At 38.4% G+C, this 24,750-nt stretch overlaps 1 protein-coding gene across 1 annotated transcript in view; it reads right to left on the bottom strand.

The window, feature by feature from the left end:
- The window catches only part of LOC146455192 (uncharacterized), a 30,767-nt gene extending 14,718 nt beyond the window's left edge, over positions 1-16,049 (bottom strand). The window contains exons 1-2 of the mRNA XM_085094559.1: positions 15,961-16,049; positions 13,767-13,898 (exon numbers count right to left, since the gene is read on the bottom strand). Of these exons, the coding sequence (XP_084950685.1) occupies positions 13,767-13,898; positions 15,961-16,048 (220 nt within the window). The 5' untranslated portion in view covers position 16,049. The remainder of the gene's footprint in view (positions 1-13,766; positions 13,899-15,960) is intronic.
- Positions 16,050-24,750: the final 8,701 nt, after the last annotated feature.

Raw genomic sequence — 24,750 nt, forward strand, 5'->3', positions numbered from 1 at the left:
ATGCAGTTTTACCTTGCTCGTATCAAGAGTTCGTTTGTCACATGTCTTGTGAGGGAAAGCCATTTTTGAGCTCATCTAAAACACAAGAACATGACTACAAAATGAAACCGATTGCAATTTTACTCTCTCCTGTCTTTCCTCTTTCAAAATCAACAATAATCGTTTGGTTTTTTTAAAAAAAACAAGTTAATTAATCTCGCATTGCCCTACCCTCTGCCGCATCTTGACTCACCCTACCCTACTTGGAAGCAACTAGTTCCCGGTCCTTCCGGGATTCTGAGTTTCCAAGATGGTGTCGTTCTGTTTATTTTCTCGCTTCAGCACCCGTCCGTTTCATCATTTTGTGTTGGTTTCATGTCCACCCAAGGTTATTTGCAAGTTAGAGAGACTTTATTTCATCTGTCTAGTAGATACTACTGGGGAATAGCGCTGGGAGAGCTTCAACAGTGGTGTACACATCGAATGAAGTGGTTAGTGTTGAGGCAGGAAAATCGAATATCTTCATGAAATGTAAGTCCTATAGCAGCTTGCTGTTTCAATAACCCAAAATGATTGTTGTTAATTTCGAAAGAGGAAAGATAAAAATGTAACATTACAGTCGGTTTAGTTTTGTAGTCACGTTTGTGTGTTCTAGATGAGCTCAAAAATGGCCTATTCCTTGCTGTTTCACACAACCTGTGGTTGTTTCACCCATTTGAGGAGTTATACAAGTACTTCTCTGTTGGTTTATACCACACAGTAAACACGGACTTTTATCGGTGGAATTTCAAGGTTTTAGCAGGCTTTTGAAATTTGGCCAAATTCATTAAAATTGAGATTAGGTGGCATGATAATCATCTAATCAACTACAGTAATCGTTCATTTCGAAAATCACCCGTGAAGTGTGATCATTTCATTGAACGCTACCGAAATAGACAATAATTAATTACCGGCTTTGAAGAGTAGACAGAAAACGCCACGTCAATATTCACTAAGAAAGTAATTCGATCTAGTGTTTTTCGGCTTAAAAAAATATCGACTTATATGCAGCCTTTTTCCATGTGTGGATGGTCTTAATAGTCATATGAAGGCCTTGGTGGTACTTACCTGGGGAGCAGTAACTCTACTAATTATTATCTTTTAGCTCTGAAATAGCTTAGAAATGTGAGACTTAAAATCCTAGTGGACGTCTGTACTGTTTTTGAGCCTGTTAGTGTATGGTTAACACTAGATAAGTATATGCACATTACTTCATGGTATAGAAATGTGGGTACCCACGGTATTTTTGCACAAGTTGGGGGTGTGTCCACAGACAGCCCAAAAACAGTCCTATGGATAACATTGGTAGGCGCAAAACGGTAAAATAACTGTGTGCAACAAAACGTAAACATTTTAAATTTTTTTAACCATTTTTTTCAATTTAGGTTTATTTAGTGTTCGCAGTCTGCGCTATTATATTCCCACACAAAGATAAGTACTGTACTTAAAGTTCTTTACTTTTTTATTACAAGTTTACCTGCGTCACACAATAATGTTTTACAGCAATTCTAAACTACAGTGATCACTTATGTACATCGTGATCAAACACAGCACAGTTTAATCGATAGCACGTGTGCAATATGCTCAAGGAAGTAATGCTGTCAATGGTCTATAATGTTAATGCAGCCATTTCAAGCCAGAATTATACGATAGAGGCATTAACTACACAAGTGACCTCTGCATGATGATACGATGTATTTTGTTATTACACATTTTGTCCAATTTGGCCCTACTTGTTGATGCTGCTTCCTAACTTTATTTTTTGCTATTCAATTTCGAAGATTCAATTTCAGCAAGCATTTTACTGGTTAATGGCCTTTAAACCCATTTTTATGTAACAGAGTGGTCTAAAACATTATCATCAACCATACACGAGATAATTACTTTAAAATGGCTTGTTTGGTAACTAGCCACGTGGAATCCCCTTAAAATGGCTTCACCAAAGAAGATAACATATCCTGAGATGCCGTAATCTAACATCACAGAATCAGTTCAAATAGATTAACTGAGTTCTTGAAAAGTCTTTAATTATTATCAGTCCATTTCTACCGTTAACCAGCGCCCTTATCATAACTTCACAAGTATAAACACAGGGAGCCCACACAAACTACCTAACGATGGTGGGGAACCACAGGCATTTTAGTGACCCTTCAACTGTTTACCCACCGAACGCGAACAATGATCGGAAATGTAAGTGGCTTCCGGTGACCGTTAAGACAGACGACCCGAGTCTGGTGGGAAAACAGTTGAAGGGTCACTAAAATGCCTGTGGTTCCCCACCTTCGTTAGGTATTTTGAACAGGTGATTGTCTAACGTCGTCCAATCAGAAAGGTGCAATCAGCGGGACGGTTTGTGGCTGGCACGTATGAATTTTGCTACGCATTCCAGTCGCTCGAATACTGTGGGATTTTGATTTTCTTCGAGGACTAGCTCCGGGCCGTTTGGATGGATTTTCGATTGGAAGGTACGAGAAAAATCGAAAATCTTTTGACCTGTATGCTGTGAAGTTTGAAATCGGAGCAATGCGTTTTTTTGGGGAAAATGGCTCCGGCGCTGGAACCCTTTCAAAACAAGGATTCCTCCCTTGTCTCTCTTCTATTACGCTCGAGTGAACGTTCAACGCCGAACCCTTCAAATGGCTAAAATCGCCGTCTTCAACCTCAGGAACGACAACACACAACATTTAAGGTAAAAATACGTTTATTTTGATGTTAAATGAGAATATCTATCGCAATCTAGTACGATAATACGAGGATTTTCGATATTCCCATACATTGCCTCTATAAATTTAAAATACAAACGGTCACATAGTTTGTGTGGGCCCCTTGTGGTATAAAAGCTATGACAATGACACTTGGAGAATATATATTATATCCAAAAACGTTTCCTTTGAGGTTCGCAGCGGAGAATGAGCTGTCACATGACGCAGGAATTAAGCATGGCAAGCCGCACGCCTTAGCAACCGATTTTGCCATCCAAATTTTTCCTCGATCGCTACAGGAGGCCTATTGTTTACGGAACTGCTGTTGACAGTTTAAAACCACATTTTCGTGCAATACGAGCCCCAGTGCGTTGTAAAAAGTTTACAGCAATCAACATTCACTCACGGGTATCTGTAAAATGCGGGCCGGATGGCTGCGGATGGCGGATGGGAAAATGCGGATGGAAAAATGCGGATGAAAAAAAAAGACAAATAAATAAAAAAATTGAAAAAAAATGAAACAAAATAAAAAGTATTAATATATAAATATACACATTAACAAGAGAAAAGAATTGAATGGCATAATGGGGTTGACAGGCCTGCGCGACTCTCATGTCGCTGGCTCGATAATCAGCTTAAGATGGTCAGTCATATTAACAAGACGTGTAAAGCCGCCTTCTTTTATTTGTTTAATATTAAAAGAATAAGGAAATTTCTCAGTTCTGAGAACACTCAAGTTTTAGTTAATGTATTTGTTACTAGCCGCCTCGACTACTCTAATAGCGTTTTATATGGCCTACCTACTACTGAACTGCAAAAGCTCCGCATTTTCCCATCCGCTATCCGCATCCGCCATCCGCAGGCATCCGGTCCGCGTTTTACAGATACCCTTCACTCACTGCGTGCAGTCGAATAATTCCGGTTCAGTCAAAAACCTCCAGACAATTCAAAAATCCGGAGAAAAATAAAGTTATCGTCGATGTGCAGCGAGTATTAAACACGGCAAAGCAAAGGCGACACACCCGATTGCTCCTCCTTATCAGGCGACTCACCCGAGATAAGAACGGCCGAGTTAAAAATCTCTGTGAAGAAATTTCGAATATTATTATTAGAGTTAGCTCACGAAGCAAAGGCGACGCACCCGATTGCTTATTGTTCTCAGGCGACACACCCAAGAGAACAACTGTGATTTAAGTATGTCTTTTACCTCTACATAATAAAACCGTGAATATTTAGCCGGTATTAATTTTTGGACACTTTTGTCGCACTCAGCGTGGTGAACATTGATTGCCATCTTACCGTCTGAAATACTAACACGGTCCCGCAACAATAATATCATCATATGGCATTTTAAAACTACATTTTGTGTTGACTCTGATTCTAAGAGTTCCTACACAAGTGGAAAATGGAAGCTGGTGATCGACGCCGTTAAACTTTTTCCCAAATCAGGAAATCGCGAGTCCTGATCAAATATATAACGTACATAAAAATCGCACTTACCTTTGCGGACGAATGGAGGTTGACGATTGACTTTTTTTATCATTCAGTTATTGGAAAATGATGCAGTAGCTTGCCGAACAATAAACTGTAAATTTGCATCGTAGAGACAATGGGCGAACAAATCATTGATGTTATGGTTCGTCGATTTAGGACCATCTAGCGCGCCGATTAGATTGGCGGGAAAACGAAAACCTTTAGTAAAAATTGTCATTTTTCCGTTTGCGACGGTCGATGTGTAGTCAGGCTTCTGGACAGATCGAAGGAGTTTTCGTTTTCAGTTAACTGGGCGTTTCCACAAAAGCCAAGCTTTCTAGTCACAAAGACTTCATTGCATTGCGGCAAGCTCGATCTAGGCATTACACGCGACTGCAATTGATTCTTTACTATAGTGTTGATATATTGCCCGTTTCGAACTCGGGAATTCGATCATAGCAACCGTCACTCAACCTAATTAATTTTAACACCTCTACGCGGCTCCTCATGCGTGACTTCAAAATTAATGCTTTTCTTGGATTCCTTGATTTCCCGCAAACGTAAGATTTCCGCCCAAATTGGCCCAAAAGTAATCAAAATGGAGAACAGCTAAAATTATATAAAAAAATTTACTTTAGGAAAAATTATTATTATTTTTTTAAAAGAAGAATCTAATTGTTGAAATCTCTGCCGGACAAACATTGATTGCCTGACTTGACCTCATGTAACATACGAAATCATTCCCAGGAAAATTTTCACAAAAAATCAAATCGTTTCGTCCTGTTTGCTCAAATATAAAAAAAACTTATAAAAGTGAGCGAGGAAAGAAGCACCCTTCTCAATCTTGTCTACCTTTGATTAGGTTACAGTACTCTCACTGTTCGTTACAATTATGGTAGCATGGTGAATTCCAAGAGTCAATTTGCGGGGCTTGTGCAGTGTTTTTGTGTCTATTTGTATACCAGTTTGTACTATAGAGCACTGTTGATGTTGCGGCGTCCTCTTTCATCCTGATAATTTGCAAATGCCAGGTAAGTGTAACCTTTGTGTTCAAATGGTCTGAGGTCAGTTGCATGTTTAGTTGAAATCCCTTGGTATTTAATAAACTATGATCCGGAAAGACGCACCTTTCTCAACCTTGTTTACCTTAGGTAGGGTTACAGTACTCTTCGTGTTCGTTACAATTGTGATAGTATGGTGAATTCCAAGAGTCAATTTGCGGGGCTTGTGCAGTGGTTTTTTTTTTGCTATTTGTATACCAGCTTGTACAGAGTACTATTAATGTTTTGGCGCCCAATTTCATCGTGATTATTTGCAATTGCCAGGTAAGTGTTACCTTTGTGTTCAAATGCTTGAATGTCAGTTGCATGTTGAGTTGAAAGCTTCTGGTATTTGATAAACTGTGATCCGGACAAACGATACACAACCAACTTCCCTTGGAAGTTGGCAACAGCTAGGAACGTTTCACCGCAAATCGCAAATGGTTCCCAGGAGTAGACTACGTGAGTGGGAATGGACTGGAACAGAACAAACCTGCTGCCATTCCACTTGTAAATGAACGAGTCGATTTTGTAAGAATTTCCATCCTGCCAATTTGCAAAAGCGACGAATGTCTCACCATTGTTGCTGAAAGACTTGACATTAAAGGCATCATATGTCTGAAGGGACTTCAGTTTCACAAAGCTGTCACCTGACCACTTGTACACAGTGGACTGGACAGAATAGCCCTGCTTGTCGCTTCTGCTGTTTGCAAAAAACAAGAAAAGTTTTTTATTGCAAACGTAGTACTTGCTGTAGCTTCCTCGGTTCTTATCTCCTAGAAGCTGTTAAACTTGTTTTCTTCCCATTTGTAGATAACTGAGTCTACACTATGCGTAATATCATCATTATTATTCGTGACGACGAGAAACAGTTCCGACAATATTTTAAAGAAGTTAAAACTAGTTGTTCGGAGTGTCGGAATGTTTTTCACGACGATGAAGTGGGTTCCATCCCACTGATAGATGGCAGAGTTCAACCGAAATGTAGTTTTATCCCTGAGATTACCAACAGCAAGGTAATGTTTGTCAGCGATTGTAAAATATTTCATGTCGCGTCCTCCTTTGGTCTCTGTTGTCTGATAGAGTCAAAACTTTCCAGTTGAATCGTCCAGTTTGTAGATGTAAGCGTCTGTGTTGTATTCGTTGATATCATCATAAAAGCTAGCGAAGCCGAGAAACAGACTCCCATCGATACTGAACTGTTCAATGGCGACAGCACCTTTGGTTGGTAGGTCTTGATATTTTTTGAAGTGGAGCATTCTACCGGAACAATCATAATAGAAAAACAAGCATGCCATTTAACATTAAAAAGGAACTTTTATATAGAGTGTTTTCATTCACATGACTACCGGCCATATTGGTTTACTGACACAAAAGAAAGTATTTGCACAAAAATAGAGTTCAATTCCCAGAGGTTTAGTTTGGGACACCAAGATGGCCGCCATTTCTTTGTTTTGGCCGCCGTGACGTCATGTGAAAACACTCTATAAATCAATATAACACATACCATTAACTTAAAATGACAAATTAATTACCATCGATAGTATGATGTTTGAGACAGCACTGGTGGTCTCCATATTCGTTGCATTTCTTTGTTATAATTGGGTGTAGTTGATGGTAAGAGGCCGGGCTTGGATAAGAGAAACAGTTTTAATTTCCAAGGACAATTAAGACTCTTCAACCTTATGGGATGAGTAGACGCGATAAAGAGTTCGTTTTGGGCGAACCTAATGAAAATACGTCAATGGATTTATCCGCTTTAATGAAGAAATAAGCTTACATTTGTAGATTTTTACTCGACGAGACCGTTCGGGCAACTTTTCAAGAACACAGCGCGATTTCCGGATTACCTGAGTGTTGTGTAAGAGACTACCTGAGTGTTGTGTAAGAGAAAAGCTCGATAAAAATAGTTCACCAATCGGGTTGCGCCATTTAACAAAAGAGCGATTTCAAAACAAAAACAAACGACCGCATTGAATCAACGTTCAATTGGCGTTCAATTAAACTAAATGATTTTTATATGTGCATTATAAAATGCAACATTGACCAGAACAATTTCAACATTTCTTCATTGAAGTACTTTATTTCATAATCCATGTTTCTGTCTAAGTTACATGTAATTCCACTGAGATTATCTGATAAGTCAAAGGTTTGTTGCTTAATTTTGGCGAGCTTGCTTGAGTACCAAAATAAGTTGTCGAGTTTCCAAGTAGAGATCCACTCCATAGTTATTACTCATGGCAAGAGATTGTATATACGAAATAGCTGCAAGTTCTGTGTCAGTTAATGGGAAATTTGTGTCTGGTACCTCAACACTGCCCAGGTCAAACTCATTTGGTGCTGGTCCTGTTGGGTCTTCACCATATAACTCATCTGGTTGGCTGTTGTCATCAGCAATGCCCCTGACTGCAGTATGCCCTGCATTATCTTGAGAAATCATACCATTCACCCAGATTTGTTGAGGAGTCCAATTACCCTCTGTGCGTACAGGATGATTATTCCATGCTTCAACAAGGGGATTTAACTGATGGTTGATTCTTGAAAGAAAGATGTGAGGCAAACAAAGCAGATCAATAATACTCGTCGATTCCAGGATACCATTTTCTTCGATTTCGTAGAACAAGGTGTAGAAAAATTGGCCAACTCCAACGAAACTTCAATGGTAGAACAGGGTGTAGAAAAAATGGCCAACTCCAATGAAGACATTTCTCCAAAGACGCTCAATTCTTTGATTGTGTACAGACAGCCCAGCAATTATCCTCCTCCTATCCAACCCCCTTTGCCTCAGCATAGCTCTTGCTACCTCTATGTTTTCACCCCCCTTTGTCTGAACGCACTCTAGAGGGCCATCCATTCCTCCCAACAGCTTCTAAGAAGAGGGCAAGCACTGTCGAGGCATAATTGTTTGTTGCACAACTTAAATACACTATAAGTCTGAAAAACCCATCTATCCCGCCATGTATTACAAATCTCCAACGGATAAGGCAGTGCGCAGTCCATCAATGTGCCAGAGAGAATTAGAATTAGACGCTGAACATAGATATTTCTACTTCGCAAATGTCCCAGCATCATGCTGATACCAGAATTAAGAAACCCACGTCTTACATGTTTAATTTATTTGTCTAAATCAGAATCTGAGATGGTTGTATAACGACTTTGAAGGGAAAATGACTCCACGTTCCTAACTCTACGCCAAAGTGTAGTTCTGGAAACTAATAACATTCTTGTTATCTGGACCAATTATAGAAACTCCAATTGAGGTATTGAAATTTCGTACCCCGGGCGACCCACTCTTGGATTAGGTGTAGCTGACACACCTTGCAAAACCCTAACAGTGGGGCGTAAAGAGGTGCACGAAACTGCTTTTATTGCAAACATTTCCCATCTGTTTAATAAGATTTGAAGCTGTCTCACCAGGGATTCAAGATGTGGCATTCTCTCGTCATTCGCTTGATCATTTCTGTCCAACAAATCAACCAAACGGCGAACAGAATCTACAGCAACCTCAAGACGGACGATCAAATTCTCCGCCATGTTGCGATCACTAGCGTGAGGATAAAACCTTGAACAGTCGGTTAAAAGCCGAGTAATAGTCTCCAAGAGTTCTGTTGTAGGAGAGCAGTGACAAGAAGAAAGAAGAAGAAAGGCTACAAAAAGAGATCTTAAAATCGCCGCCACGTTTTTTCATTGCCATCATACATGGAGGCCTTCCCAAATGAAGGTACTTTTCGTGCCTACATACACAGACGAAATTTCGAAACCCTGCGTATACGCGCATAATAGCACGCGTATATATGGGCCCTTTTAGGACACGTATATATGAGCATTAATTATGCATATATGCGCACTGGTGGTGACGCATATATACGCGTATTTTAGTACGCGTATATACGCGAAATAAATGGCCATATATATGGGATGAAAGCCCATACATAACGGATGTTACGAGTATACGCGCCGGCAAAAATACCCACGTATATCATGTCATAATTTTGAAACGAATGGCCAACCATAGGGGTGTATCCACAGACAGCCCAAAAACCGTCTCATGGATAACATTGGTGGGCGCAAAACGGTAAAATATACTATGTGAAACAAAACGTGCACATTTTTTGAACCATTTTTCAATTTAGGTTTATTTCGTGTTCGCAGTCTGCGCTAATATATTCCCACACAAAGATAAGTACAGTACTTAAATTTCTTTTCTTTGACAAATAAAGAAGCCTCGACTGTGCTCTGTTCTGTTGTAAAGCACGCAGGAAGCGGCTAGAGCACGAAAGAAGTGTAGGGGGAAACACGAGACGTAGTCGAGTGTTTCTCCCTACTTCTTTTATTTACCCCCGCATTCACCCTCATTTTAAAAACCAACTTCATTTTCCGATTTTCCGATCTTGAGCTGTCCATTTATGCTATTTTTGGTGTTTATCGTCTCTGCCTTCGATGTAATTTCGATCATTTCGGCGGCTGACATGTTTGCAAATCTCTGTTTGTTTATATTTCTACTTGACTCTGTGTTTTAGTCGCTAACTTCTTCGGAAACTTCACTTTCAATCACCGTGTTATTTGTAGTGTTTTTTTTTACCTTGTATGCGCACAGGATGGTCTACGTCCATTGAAGCTAAGAGCTCGTTTACGTTTTCTAGGTTATAAAAGACGTCTGGATCGAAAAATTATAGTAATAATAGATAAATAAAACCGAGAGAGAAGTCCAGGAATTTCACAAACGGGCCGGTGGCGTAACACCGTTGCTCCGTGCATCTGTACTCTGATAAAACACGCTGTTTCAACCAATCAGCGCGCGCGTTATATCGAAATGTTATTATAATTAATATTACAAGTTTACCTGCGTCACATAATAATGTTTTACAGCAAATCTAAACTACAGTGATCACCTACGTACATCGTGATCAATCACAGACAGTTTAATCGATGGCACGTGTTCAACATGCTCAAGGAAGTAATGCTGTCAATGGTCTATAATGTTAATACAGCCATTTCAAGCCAGAATTATACGATAGAGGCATTAACTATAAGAGTAACCTCTGCATGATGATAGTATGTATCTTGTTATTACAGATTTTGTCCAATTAGGCCCTACTTGTTGATGCTGCCTCCTAACTATATTTTTTGCTATGCAATTTCCGAGATTCAATTTCAGCAAACATTTTACAGGTCAATTGCCCTTAACCCCCTTTTTTTTTGTAACAGGGTGGTCTAAAACATTATTAACCAATGTGACAAATGAACCATACACGAGATAATTACTTAAAAATGGCTTGTTTGGTAAGTAGACACGTAAAGGAGATAGCATATCCTGAGATGCCGTGATCTAGCATCACAGAATCAGTGCAAATAGATTAGGCCGTGTTCTTGAAAAGCCTTTAATTATTATTAATCCATTTCTACCGTTAAAAAGCGCCCTTGGAGAATATATAGTATCTCCTAAAGCGTTTCCTTTAAGGTTCTCGGCGAAAAATGAGCTGTCATGTGCGGCAGGAATTACTGAAGTCGCGACTTTAAAATTAATGCTTTTCTTGGATTCTTTGATTTCCCGCAACCCTAAGATTTCCGCCCAAATTGACCCAAACGTAATCAAAATGGAAAACAGCTAAAATTGTATAAAAACAAAAATTTAGTTTAGGAAAAGTTATTATTTTTTCCTAAAAACAAAGAATCTGATCTTTGAAAACTCTGTCGGTCAAACATTGATTGCCTGACTCATGTAACATGCGAAATCATTCTTAGAAAATTTTCATAAAAAATCAAAACTTTTCGTCTTGTTTTCTCAAATATGAAAAACTTATAAAAGTGAGCGAGGTAAGAAGCACCTTTCTCAACCTTGTTTACCTTAGGTAGGGTTACAGTACTCTTAGTGTTCGTTACAATTGTGATAGTATGGTGAATTCCAAGAGTAAATTTGCGGGGCTTGTGCAGTGTTTTTTGTCTATTTGTATACCAGCTTGTACAGAGTACTATTGATGTTTTGGCGCCCAATTTCATCGTGATTATTTGCAATTGCCAGGTAAGTGTTACCTTTGTGTTCAAATGCTTAAATGTCAATTGCATGTTGAGTTGAAAGCTTCTGGTATTTGATAAACTGTGATCCGGACAAACGATACACAACTGACTTCCCTTCGAAGTTGGCAACAGCCAGGAACGCCTCATCGCAAATCGCAAATGGTTCCCAGGCGCGTGCTTCGTGAGTGGGAATGGACTGGAACAGAACAAACCTACTGCCATTCCACTTGTAAATGAACGAGTTGATGTTGAAAGAATTTCCCTTCCGCGAATTAGCAAAAGCAAGGATTGTCTCACCATTGTAGCTGAAGGACTTAACATCATAGCCACCATATGTCTGAAGAGACTGGAGCTTGACAAAGCGGTCACCTGACCACTTGTACACAGAGGACCGGACGGAATAGCCCTGATTGTCGCTTCTGCGGTTTGCAAAAACAAGAAAGGTTTCAGTTTTTATTGCAAACGTTGTGCTTGCTCCAGCACCTTCGGTTCTTATCTCCTGGAATTTGTTAAACTGGTTTTTGCCCCACTTGTAGATGACTGAGTTTAAACTATGCGTAGTATCATCATAATTATTCGTGACGACGAGAAACAGGTCCGACAATATTTTAAAAAAGTTAAAACTAGTTGCTGCGAGTGTCGGAATGTTTTGCAAGACGAGTGAGTGAGTTTCATCCCACTGATAGATGGCGGAGTTCAATCGATGTGTAGTCTTATTCCTGCGATTAGCAACAGCAAGGTAATGCTTGTCAGCGATCGTAAAATATTCCATGTCGCGTCCTCCTTTGGTTTCTATGGTCTGATAGAGGACAAATCTTCCAGTTGAATCGTCCAGTTTGTAGATGTAAGAGTCTGTGTTGTATCCGTTGTTACCATAATAATAGCTAGCGAAGCCGAGAAACAGACTCCCATCGATACTGAACTTTTCAACGGCGTGAGCACCTTCGGTTGGCAGGTCTTCATATTTTTCGAAGTGGAGCATTCTACCGGAACAATCTAATAGAAAAACAAACATTCCACTCAACATTAAATAGGAAATTTTGTATAACATCAATATCAACAGCATATCTTTAACTTAAAATGACAAACTTAAGAATGCAATGGTTACCACCGACAATATGATGTTTGAGCAACGTAACAGCACTGGCGCTTTCCATATTCGTTGCATTTCCTTGTTATACTTGTGTGAAGTTAATAGTTAAAAAAAGGGGGCGGGCTTGGATAAGAGAAAAAATTTTAATTTCCAATTGCAGGACTCTTGAACCCTATATGGGATGAACAGACGCGATGAAGAGTTCGTTGAGGCGAACCTTCAAATGAAAAAAAGGCAATGGATTTATTAGCCTACGTGTAGCCATAGCTGGGTGGGTACGGCTGCACGTGGGCTATGGATTTATCGGATTTAATGAAGAAATAAGCTTACATTTGTCGATTTGTACTCGACGAGACCGTTCAGGCAACTTCACAAGAACACAGCGCGATTTCCGACAACCTGCGTGTTGCGTTTGAGAAACGCTCAATAAAAATAGCTCGCCTATCGGGTTGCATCATTTAACAATAGCACGATTTCAAAACAAAAACAACGTTCGCATTGAATCAAGGGTGGAAATGGGCTTTCAATCTGTTTATATCGGTATTTTTGTAATGGCTTCTGTACACATTTCTGCTTTCTATGTTTATCAACCAATCATATCGCAACTTCCAAGCGGTTTTTTCATTTTTACCTAGCTTTTTGCAGCCCCTGAAGAAGGTTGTCTAACCGACATATTGATGGAAGTGGATTGCTTTCACTATCTTTTTTCGCTAGCGATTTTCTGTGTGAAATTCAGCTTGACGCGCAATTTCTTTAGGGTGAACATGGGTCTTAAAAGTGTCGAGCGACCGTTCTGGATGTAATTTATTTTAATGTCTCGGAGATGTTCCCGAAATCGGTCACCTAGTCTCCCTCCTGTCTTACCAACTGCATAGCGTGTATTTTATGCAACTGATAACATTATCAGAGGTGGATCCAAAACGAACAGTAATTTGATTAGTTCGCTCATGTAGATTTGATTCGGTATAAAGGTAAAAAGTTTGTGTAACTGAGGAATGTCATGTTTTCTAGGCGGTCTTTTAGTGTGTGAAATTACATCTTATCATTTTTCCAGTTCTGGGAGTTCAAATGTGTTCTGTAAGTACTTATTATGCCTATATCAGATACCAGTGTATTTGCGTATCTCCCTTTTAAACTATGTTACGTCATCTCACTGAAACGTTGTTTAGGCAAACAACGCGAATCTTCATAGTTTTGGTGACAAAGACAATGATTAAACGTATAGTGATGAGTGAGATGAGTTTGGAGATTGTAAGTTTACTGTTTTTAACCTGAGGCTGTCAAGCAAAAATTTTCCCAAAACTTTGAACAGAGAAAAACACTATTAACAAGCAGTATGTTTATGAAAACTTGTCCCAGCAACATTCATCATTCATCATCCAACTAAATCTGTCTGTATAATGTGAAGTCATTTTTATCTACCTTCAAAGCAACTGCTACGTTCAATCTCTGCGGCTATTCTGTCGACTAGGTTCTTAACCTTTTCTTGCTGTTTCTTAACCTCGTCGTTTTGTTTCCTTATCGCATCAAGGACTTCCTTTTCCGCGGGGAAAGCTGCAAAGTAAAGAAAGGAAGCTGCAAGGAATGTTTGTGACAACACTCTGAATACATTATGTAACACCACGAGAAAAATATAATTTCAATCACTGACAAATCTGCAGGAGAAGTTTTGATAATTTATAATTATCGCTGCGCTGTTGATATTATTCTGGTTTATCAGAAATAAGAGACTAAGCAACACATTTTATGTTTGTGTAATCTGTTTCTTCATATTTAACTGTAAATAAACTTTAACAAAACTGCAACGTTCTACTCCATGAGTACTCTAGCCTGCGTAGCTGGTTGTATTGTAGGGGCACGCGAAATAAAGTTTTGGCGACGGAGCTGCTAGAAGCGAGCGGCTAAGCCGCGAGAAATACGGGTCACATTGCCAGCAAAATTTTTCACAAAAGTTTGAACAGAGAGAAAACACTATTAGAATGCTGTATGTTTAGGAAAACCGATATGACAAACCACCGACTTTCAAAAATGGCAGAAGTGTCAAGATAGATTATTCTACGAGCATGCAAAGCAAAGATCTAAAAAGTTTGTTCGCACGTGCCATTTTCATTGGCCAATCAGATTGAAGAACGTGACTGAGTTTTTCCAGATGTTTTCTTCGAAAATAAAACATCTGGGTAAGAGATTAATGACGCCCTTTTGCTCTCGCTGTTGTTCCTTAGTCAAATCATAAGAAAAACTTTTGTATTCAAGCCAAAACGAGTGAGCACCTAATACTCAATACTTATGAAATTAAATTAAAGACAAACTAATGACACTATTCAGTGAAATAAGTAACAATCATTTGGTGGAAACAATGTTGGAAGTCCTTTTTTAACGGGAGATTTCAGTGTGTTTATGAAGCGAATGTTTTCAGCTGACAAACTGGCATAAGTTCTACACGCTCTTACAGCGTAGATTAAATTAGTTTCTATTGTTTTAAATAATTAAAAAAAATTTCACGGTTATCCTTCAGCTAAATACAAAACATTTGTTTTAGAGGTATCACGCGAAGAGGACTTCAAAATCGATCGAATTAAGGTGATTGGTTAAGCGAAAGGAGCGGAATGACCACATCTGGCAAGGAGATGTTTGTGAGGAAGAGGGTAACACGGCTTGTTTTGTTTTACGTGAAATGAGTGAAGTAAATTATCTATGAGAATAAGGTACACAGCCGTCATCTTCAAATAAATTTGAAACCTAACATTCAGTCGTGGTATTTGGAATAAACGGAGGAGTCGTTTATTTTAATCTATCCTTTTTTTTTTTTAACCGGCGTTTATTTGAGCGTTAAATGGCGTGAAATTAAATCGAGGAAACTGGGTTACTAAATATTGTGGTTCTTTCCCATAAAAATAAAACTAACGAAATGTGGTTTTTGTCTCTTTAACTCAAGAAAGACTTGGCGTTAATTAATTGTTCGGCTGACAATATGTATGGTTGTTACAGCAACTTCTACTTTTAGAATTCAGTGAGTGACACAGTCATACTCAGAAAAAGGAAGTCCGAGTGTTCCTAACAGGAGTTGAACCTATGCACTGAGCTATGGAGGATTCGTGGGAGCTAAGCCATTAAACTGGGTAAGAGGTTTTTCTACTCTTTCAGCTCACAACAAAACTTCTTTCCACTCTCCGTCTCAAAGGTCACCTTAGGGAAAAAAAGCTTTACGGTCAGCACCCACTGTCGAGAGAACTCTGATCACTAGCTTAACTTATGAAAGCAAACAAAGCTAGCCACTGGAAAATCTTTGGGCAAAAGTATACCAGATTCGAGTGTCTGGAGAAATATGCGCAATCTACTTCTCCTTGCAAGTAAAGAAAAAAAATCCCTTTTTTATATTTTCTCAGTTACTTGGAAGAAAACATTTCGCACCTTCCTTCGCTATTTCGCTTGTTATTATTTCGAGCGAACCAAGATTTTAAGATTTTTGATCGATTCACGCAAGCTACATGTATTTTCATTTTTTTCTCTGATATTTTTAATCACCTTTATGGAAACAGTTTGCCCCTTCCCAAGGTACCTTTTTTTACATGTTGTCGGTTTTCTTGGCTTCGTGCTGATTATTATGAATATTTACCTCCAGACTTCATGGACTGTTTTGCTATCACCGCCACGTGGAAAGCTGCGATGACGAAGACAAGGAATGATGTTTTTTCAAAAGCCATCTTGATTCTAGCGAATAAAAGAAAAACCGAAGGGATTAGTTATACATTTGTTACTGTGGACTTTGGGCAGTGTCTTGTTTTCTTACGCACAGTAAAGCAGGTGAATCACGCGCCAAGGGTAGCAATTTTTGCGCTTACTCGTGAGGTTTGCTAGCTTTACTGTTCCTAAGAAAAACAGGCAACTGCTCGTAGTCTTGTTATTGGTTCGTATTGAATAAATTACCAGTGGCGACAGGATATAAACAAGTTTAATGTGAATTATTTTCTCCTTTTTTGCCAGAAATATAAGTCGCTTTTATTGAACGTTTCGATGCGTTATCTTAGTGAAAAAAACAATGTTGACAGGTCAGCAACGAAAGAAAAAAAAAAAAAAAACGAGAAAAGAAAGGGAAAGGCAGTAGGAGGGAAACAACATTCAAACAAGACAAAGATCAAATTTGTACTCTGTAGCACATACCTCAAATTTGCAAACGTTGTATTCTGATCAGATATCCTTCTTTTAACTGGGTGTGTGTAGCGAACTGTCTAAAGGATAACAGGATCTTGAAGGTTTGAATTATTAACGCACACTCTTTAATTATTCATCATAAAATGATTAGAACACTTTACGTTAGGCATATTACAAATTTGTATAACTTCTCAGCAAGAACCCGCTTTGTTTTGTTTGTAGGTTATGTCTCCCGTCTGGCGCGTTTTTTCTTTATAGAGAACTCTTGGTAGCATCTGTCTACCAATATAAAGTGGAATCTAAGTCAGTCAGATCTGCATGGTTGGAATCAAAAATTCAAAAGGAGAGATTTGAATTCAGATCATCATTTATCGGGACATGGAAAAAAAGCCCAGTTATGTAGATCGGTTTTTTGGCATAAACACTAATTAACAGAACCCTAATTGGGACGGAAAAAATTGGCCGCGACCGCGCGGTGGCCTTTTATTAGAGCTGCTATTTCACTCTTAACTGTCCGATTCCGAATACATTTATACATATTTATAACATAGCTAGTAAATTCGTGCAATCAAATTCAATTGCGCGAGCGTGCTTCATATTCCTATTGTGCACGCTGATGACGTCAGCAAACAAATGCCTCGAGAACTTTCTCCATTTTGCGTTCAAAAACGGGAGAAATCTTCAGCAAAACGTTTAACTACAGATGACAACAAGGGAACCAGCTGATGAAGAAGCTCTTCCCACTTTTTCTTTGGGATTGGAGTTTTTAACTCCCGAAAAAAACCTAAAGAAAAGGAAAAAAGAGAACAAGGCCCGTGACATCGTGTCTCGCAAAACTATTAATTTTCAGGCGCCAATTTCGCTTTCTCAGAGGGAAAAGACACCTTTTCGAAACGATAAACTGAAAGAAAGACTGCTAAGGAATTGTGCTTCAAGGAGATGTTGTTGTTTTATCCAGCCGACGATCAGCAAGCGGACATTTCAGATCATTATTTACTGATTATACGCCACGAACTTTCTTGGTAACGTTCGAGTACTTGTGGGAATTCAGTTCACAAGAAATTACAGGTTTGATTGTGAATTTGTACTTAAATACTTTTCTAATTGAAAGCTTCTTCGTATTCCTAACAGTTTTGTTGCGAAAATTTTTGAAAACCGTGCACACGGTTCGATAAATTCACTTCAGAATGGACTTGCAGTTCCTTCAAATCACTTGCGCGTTCATCGTCTCGGATTAAAAATTGTACGCCTTTGCTTCTTAGAACAAAGACTTAATTGAATAAATTTTTCATTTAGGGAAGCTTCAGTTGTCTGTTTTCTTTCTATTTTCATTCTTGAGACGTGACAACTGCGTAAATCTTGCGTAAACAAACCGACATGTCCTCGCAAGCGGAAAGAATTCTCCCATGTAACGCGAGGATCAAATTTTCAAGTTTGTTCTTTGGAAAATTTTTAATTGGCAACCAGTGTATTTTATTCTATAATTAGAAACTTTAACTACTGTAGACCAAAGGGGTGTTGCCTTTTTTACCCTGTAAGATGTGTATTTTTACCGAACATGGGGTTGTTTATTACCATTTTGCACATTGGCTGAATGCTTGGGAAACCTCTGGCCAACCTAGAATCAACGGGTTTAAAAACTACCGCGTTGAAAATGTTATAAAACAATTGATTCATGCGTCAGCTGTGCATTCATCGAGATATGAAGCACTTGGGGAAGTTTGCAGAGCACTCAAGAAGCTAGAGTTGCTCTCGGCTTCGCCTCGAGCAACTCTTACGCATCTTTCGTGCTCTCCAAACTTCCCGCGTGCTTCATATCTCGATGAAGCACGCTGACGCATGAATCAATTGTTAATTTTTGTGCGATAGAAAGGTCAAGATATGCCATAATTTTTCTTCCGCCATTAATAAAAATTACTGCCATTTTTGTTTTCCATTTGGGATAAAAAATTTTGTCTTATCAGATAAAGAATTTCAAGAAATATAAAGAGTTATAAAAATAATTATGAGTATTGATATATACCAGACAAGTGAATAGTGCTTTTCGCTGATTGGCTAGTTTTGGAGGTGATTAGCCAAGTACTTTAATTTTCACCTCCGAGCAGTCGAAGAGAAACAAGATTTCGTTTCGCCAAGATCACTTAATAGTATCGATAAACAAGTCGGCTGTTACAATAAATACAAAAAAGGCAACAAAGTTTTGTTGGACGGCATTAAATGGTAAGTTATTTAGTCCTTCCAACCTCATATTCTATACCGTAAACTTTCGAGCGCTATAAAAGTAAAATATGATACATCTGATGTTTTGCAGCATTGTTTCGAGACGAGGATGAACACCAAATGAAGAAAGGCTCCGAGGCAGAAGTTCTACTTATCCGTAGGAGAGCGAGACTTGAATTTTATAATAAGAAAGCGTTGTCGCGAGTCGGTATAATTAAAGTATTTTTTGACCCACTTATTTAAATCAGCTTGTTTGGTATATATTAACACAATTATTTACTTTCGTGTTGGTGAAACTGGCCGATATTTATCTCGCCGCTTAAAGGCTTGGCAAATAGCGATTATTTATTCACCTCCACATTGGTGAAAAATGGTTAAAAAAGAGCAATATTTCATGTGATCTTTTTATGACATTATTAACATCATTGTCAAGAAATGACTCTGTTATGGTAGCTAACGATTTAGTTCAAATGTGGGATATTTTAGCAAAGTTGGAACCAGACTGTGTAGTATCACTGAATTTTCTTACGAATTGTACTGCATTTTGGGGGAGTCAATACAAACCGTTCTTTAAAATATACAGTGATACTGCATATCAAAATATCTGATAAGAGATTTAATATCTGACTTTCGCTTTTCTGATAAGTAACAAAGAAAACAACAAGGAAAAAGTTAACCAAGGCGTGCGTATTTTTCTTTTACTGTGCGAATAAAGTATGAATATTGCGTCAAATTTTTTTTTGTGTTTTTGTACATTATTTGAACTGTACTCAGTTTAGTGGGCAATAAAATACTTAGATTCTTGGCAAATATTGGGGCGTATTAAGTAGTACAAGGCTTCTATGCTCTGTAAAAATAAGTCAGGAAATTAATTATTTAATCTGAAATAAAGCAGGTGTTTTTGGTAGTCAGGAAAACAGGAGTGTCATTAAACTAATCCTTATAAGGCGTCAACACCATCAGGAAAAGAGGCGGTCTTAAACTAATTGAAAGTTTCACATGCGACTATTTTAAAATGTATTATTATCTTTATTTATAATTGACATTAAACAAAGAAAAATACAGGAGAATATAGTGGAAACTTGCGACACACATATACACAAAACAAATACATACATATTTTTACAGCTTTCTTCTAAACAAAGCCTGGAACATTTTTTGTTAGCACAAAGGTTTTTATAGGGCGCCAAATGTGCAAAAATTATTTATTACAATTATATCGAAATTATTTGAAGCTTTGGCTACACTACTTTTCGAGTAAGAAAACATTACGTCAGAGGCATGAACTTCCACTTGTTGTGAAAATCATTTAACTTCTTATTCTTCCCCGCAATATAATTCAACTTGATATTTCTTAGCTAATAAGACCTTAAAGGAGGAAATGGTCGGGTTTGTATTATTTCGCCTGCAGTGCCAATACATTAGTGATTTTCCTACTAAAATGCAGAAGTTCAACAATACATGAATATTTCCATGCACTAACACCCACAATTACATCTTTCAAAGATAAAGTAATATCTTCTTCCATAGACATCGGAATCCACTTTTTTCTAGTTTGTTTAAGCCAGTGACACACTTGATGATTTTATACGCCGATCGCCGAATGCCGGCGTATTTAATCGCCGATATCTGACATGCCAGATATCGGCGATTTTATAGGCCGATCGCGGCGATCGGCGAAAACCGCCAGAATTGTGTCCGGTGCAGCGATTGCGATTTTCGCCGATCGTCGCGATCGGCCTATAAAATCGCCGATATCTGGCATGTCAGATATCGGCGATTAAATACACCGGCATTCGCCAAGTGTGCCCGTTCACGCGCTTTCTTACGGTCATTACTGTGAATTGCCAGTAAAGTCAACCTATCGGGTTGGGCGATTTTATCACATGAATTTTTTAAACTGCCACGTCGCCGTGATCGGCGAAAAAAACCCCAAGTGTGTCCGCATCAGTAGGTGGCGAAAATCGCTTGCAATTTTCGCTGGCCATCAAATTCACCGCGAACGGTGTTTAAAATCGCCGGCTTTTAGCAGGATATTTGTGCAAGTTGTATAATTGAGTACCTTATATTGAAAATCTCGCGGATACTTTACCATACAGACATTAATAGAAGATAAATCTCAGATAAGTCTTCTCGAGTGAAGGTAGATTTACCCTGTAACCTCTTTGCACCATTTGGTACTCAAGCTGTGAGTTTAAGGCCTGGATGGGTTAAGGGCTTTTTAGAGGAAAAATGGTTTATTCGAGATAACTTTAACAAATTGAATGGCTCTGAACTGAAATTTGGCAGATAAAAAGGTCTTATCATTCTTAAAATTTCTAAGCATAATAAGTAGTGCTATAGATCACGTAAAATGTTACGTGATAGTTTTCGTAAAAAAAAAAGCAAAGATTTGACAGGTCGGCGGCCACGGTTTTAAGAGAAAACATCAAACAAAAACGCGTTTCTAATAAAGATCAAATATCTCCATCCCTTCACGTTTGGAATGATCGTCCATTGTTCTTCAGAAAAATTTGTCAGGACAAAAGTCATTTCTTAGTCACAATTCAACCTTTGATTGTTAATTTCTCCAATTTAAAAAGTTGAGGACAGTCATTCCAAATGTAGAATGTTCAATATTTTAAATCTTCTTCAGAAACGCTAATTCAGTTATCTATGTAAAGAAAATTCGCCGCCTTATCGCCGATTTACGAAATTTTAATTTTTTGTTCACGTGATGAATCACGTGATCAAAATTATACGTTAAGGCAAAAGAAAACATCAAGTTTTATGTTTAGGGAAAATTTCATCCTGTTCTTGGCAGACAAATTGAAGATATAGGGGATCATTCATAATTTCTGAACACCCTTCAAACCCTGTCAGACACGGCCTTAAACTGCTTGAGAAAGTAGCTTTTAATTTAATTCACATGCCACTTGACATGTGCTAATAATGACATCATTTGGGAAACGTTAGGGCTATAATTGATAAAAGAAATTGTTTATTTTTGTATTTAGCTTTCCACAAGTTTGGGTAATGATGCTTTACATTTGGGAAAAAAAAAAAAGTTGAAAACATGGCTGTGTGGTTCTCCAGAGCTTAATTTATTTTAATCACTTTCCTCTTTCCCCTTCACTGAAAATCATTGGAAATTCTAAGAAATGGGGGAGGGGTGAAAGCGGTGGAGAGGGACCATTCACACAGCACCTTGATCTCTTGATATTTACTGCCTTTCGATTAAAAAAATTAAATAAATAAACAAAATGGCTTGTGGTCCACAACCTACTATCTTTGAAACTAGCAACACTCTTGTAATAATCGGACTGCAGCAGCTGTCTTCTTCACAATTCTTCACAAGTCTTATTGGAAATCCAGTTTCATGTAACTTTTTCAAGACAGAGTATTATTATTTTATCCTCAAACATCCTTTTCGTTTCTTGTTTTCTTATCAGGAATATATTGGTGTTGTTATAGATTGATATATTCCTCCCTTGATTCACGTCTTTATACCAACAGTTGCAAGCCGTTTCATGGCTTGTACAGGTAAATCGGCTTTCCTGAATAAAATTTCGTTGATAACTAGAGCTCAACAATATATCATTCCAAACACTTCATTAAAACGTCTAAGCTTACCACGTGCATCATTACGAATCAAAGTTCGAGATTTACGCAGTTTTACCTTGCTCGTTTCAAGAGTTCGTTTGTCCTGTGGGGGAAAGCCATTTTTGAGCTCATCTAAAACACAAAAACATGACTACAAAATGAAACAGATTGTAATTTTACTCTCTCCTGTCTTTCCTTTTTCAAAATCAACAATAATCGTTTATCGCCCTACCCTCTGCCGCATCTTGACTCACCCTACTCTACTTGGAAGCAACTAGTACCCAGTCCTTTCGGGATTCTGAGTTTCCAAGGTTGCGTCCTTCTGTTTATCTTCTCGCTTCAGCCCCCGTTTCATCATTAAGACTTTGTGTTGGTTTCATGTCCACCCAAGGTTATTTGCAAGTTAGAGGGACTTTATTTCATCTGTCTAGTATATACTGCCAAGGAATAGCGCTGGGAGTGCTTCGACAGTGGTGTACACATCGAATGAAGTGGTTGGTGTTGAGGTAGGAAAATCAAATATCTTCATGAAATGTAAGTCCTATAGCAGCTTGCTGTTTCAATAACCCAAAATGATTGTTGTTAATTTCGAAAGAGGAAAGATAAGTGTGTAACATTACAGTCGGTTTGTTTTTGTAGTCATGTTTGTGTGTTCTAGATGAGCTCAAAAATGGCCTATTCCTTGCTGTTTCGCACAACCTCTTGTCAGTTTACGCATTTAAGAACTTTTATAATAAAATTTCGATATAACGCGCGCGCTGACTGGTTGAAACAGCGTGCTTTATCAGAGTACAGATACACGGAGCATCGCTGTCACGCCATCAGCTCGTTTGTGAAATTCCTGGACTTCGATCTCTGTTTTATTTATTTATTTATTTATTTATTTATTTATTTATTTATTTATTTATTTATTTATTGTAACCAAGACAGCTTAAACTAGCTCTTAGCTTGACAATGGACATAGACCATCCTGTGCGCATGCAAGGTAAAAAAGCACTACAAATAACACGGTGATTGGAAGTGAAGTTTCCGAAGAAGTTAGCCACTAAAACACAGAGTCAAGTAGAAGTATAAACAAACAGATATTTGCAAACATGTCAACCGCCGAAATTGTCGAAATTACATCGAAAGCAGAAACGATAAACACTAAAGATAGCCGGCATAACATGGACAGCTTAAGTTTGAGAACGAAAATTGTAAAAATGTCACAAGCTTAAAAACAGTGCCGTTAAAAGGTCCCGTAAACGCTCGTTAGCTATATTCTCGTACAAAAAGATCAAACAAAAAAAATTGAGAGAACTGAAAATTTAATTAGCTAGCGAATACACAAATATAAGAGCTTACAAGATCCTTACATTTTCGGTGCAAGTTCTATCGGCTCCGCATCATGGCCACCTCCGCTCACTGCACCGCAGGGAAGCAAGCCTCAGAAAGTACAACGCTCGCCCTTCCAGTTAACAACTTACAGCTTGTTGAGATATCCTCTCTGGAGCATTGAGTGGGAGGCCACAGCAGTCACAGCAGCCCTTTTCCTAGCGGTGTCAACAGTTCGAGCACTCCTCTTGCCCCTGTGAGTTCGACTGTTTCGTCCACAAAACAGAGGGCAGCAGTTGGTTTATTACCGGCCGCAAGCTTTAAAGCAGTTTCTTTTCGAATTGCCATGTTGATGGCGTCCAGATTTTCATGTGCCACAAATCCACTGGATTTCAATGAACATTTTACTTTTCCATCCTGATTTTTAAATGGAAAAGCTGGAGAAGCGCTAACATAACTGGCGTAATTACATTCGAATTGAGCAGAACTGAACAAAGTTTGTAAACTTTGATGCCTTGTTTTGACATGTCTGACAGCTATCGTGTAGTTCAACCAATCAAATTATTTGAAACATTCTAACAAGGATTGTGATTGGCTTATTTTAGCGTGCTTAATCAGAGTACAGATGAACGCTGACGCCAGATCTGTTCGTTCGGAAAATAAAGTTGGTTTTGAAAATGAGGGTGAATACGGGGAGAAATAAAAGAATTCTTTATCATAAAACAAACAAAGAAGCCTCGAATGTGCTCTGTTTTGTTGTAAAGCACACAGGAAGCGGCTAGAGCAAAAACTCAAGAAAGAGGGAGAAACACTCGACTACGTCTCGTGTTTCCCCTACACTTCTTTCGTGCTCTAGCCGCTTCCTGCGTGCTTTACAACACAGTCGAGGCTTCTTTATTTGTTAAATACAAGTACTTCTCTGTTAGTTTATGCCACACAGAAAACGCGGACTTTTATTGTGGAATTTCAAGGTTTTAGCAGGCTTTTGAAATTTGGCCAAATTCATTAAAATTAGGATTAGGTTACGTGATAATCCTCTTATCAGCTACAATAATCGTTCATTTCGAAAATTACCCGTGAAGTGTGATCATTTCATTGAACGCTACCGACCTGGACAATAATTAATTATCAGCTTTGA

This window comes from Pavona decussata, unplaced genomic scaffold, assembly GCF_977016875.1.
Source record: "Pavona decussata unplaced genomic scaffold, jaPavDecu1.1 SCAFFOLD_282, whole genome shotgun sequence".
Taxonomy (NCBI): Eukaryota; Metazoa; Cnidaria; class Anthozoa; order Scleractinia; family Agariciidae; genus Pavona; species Pavona decussata.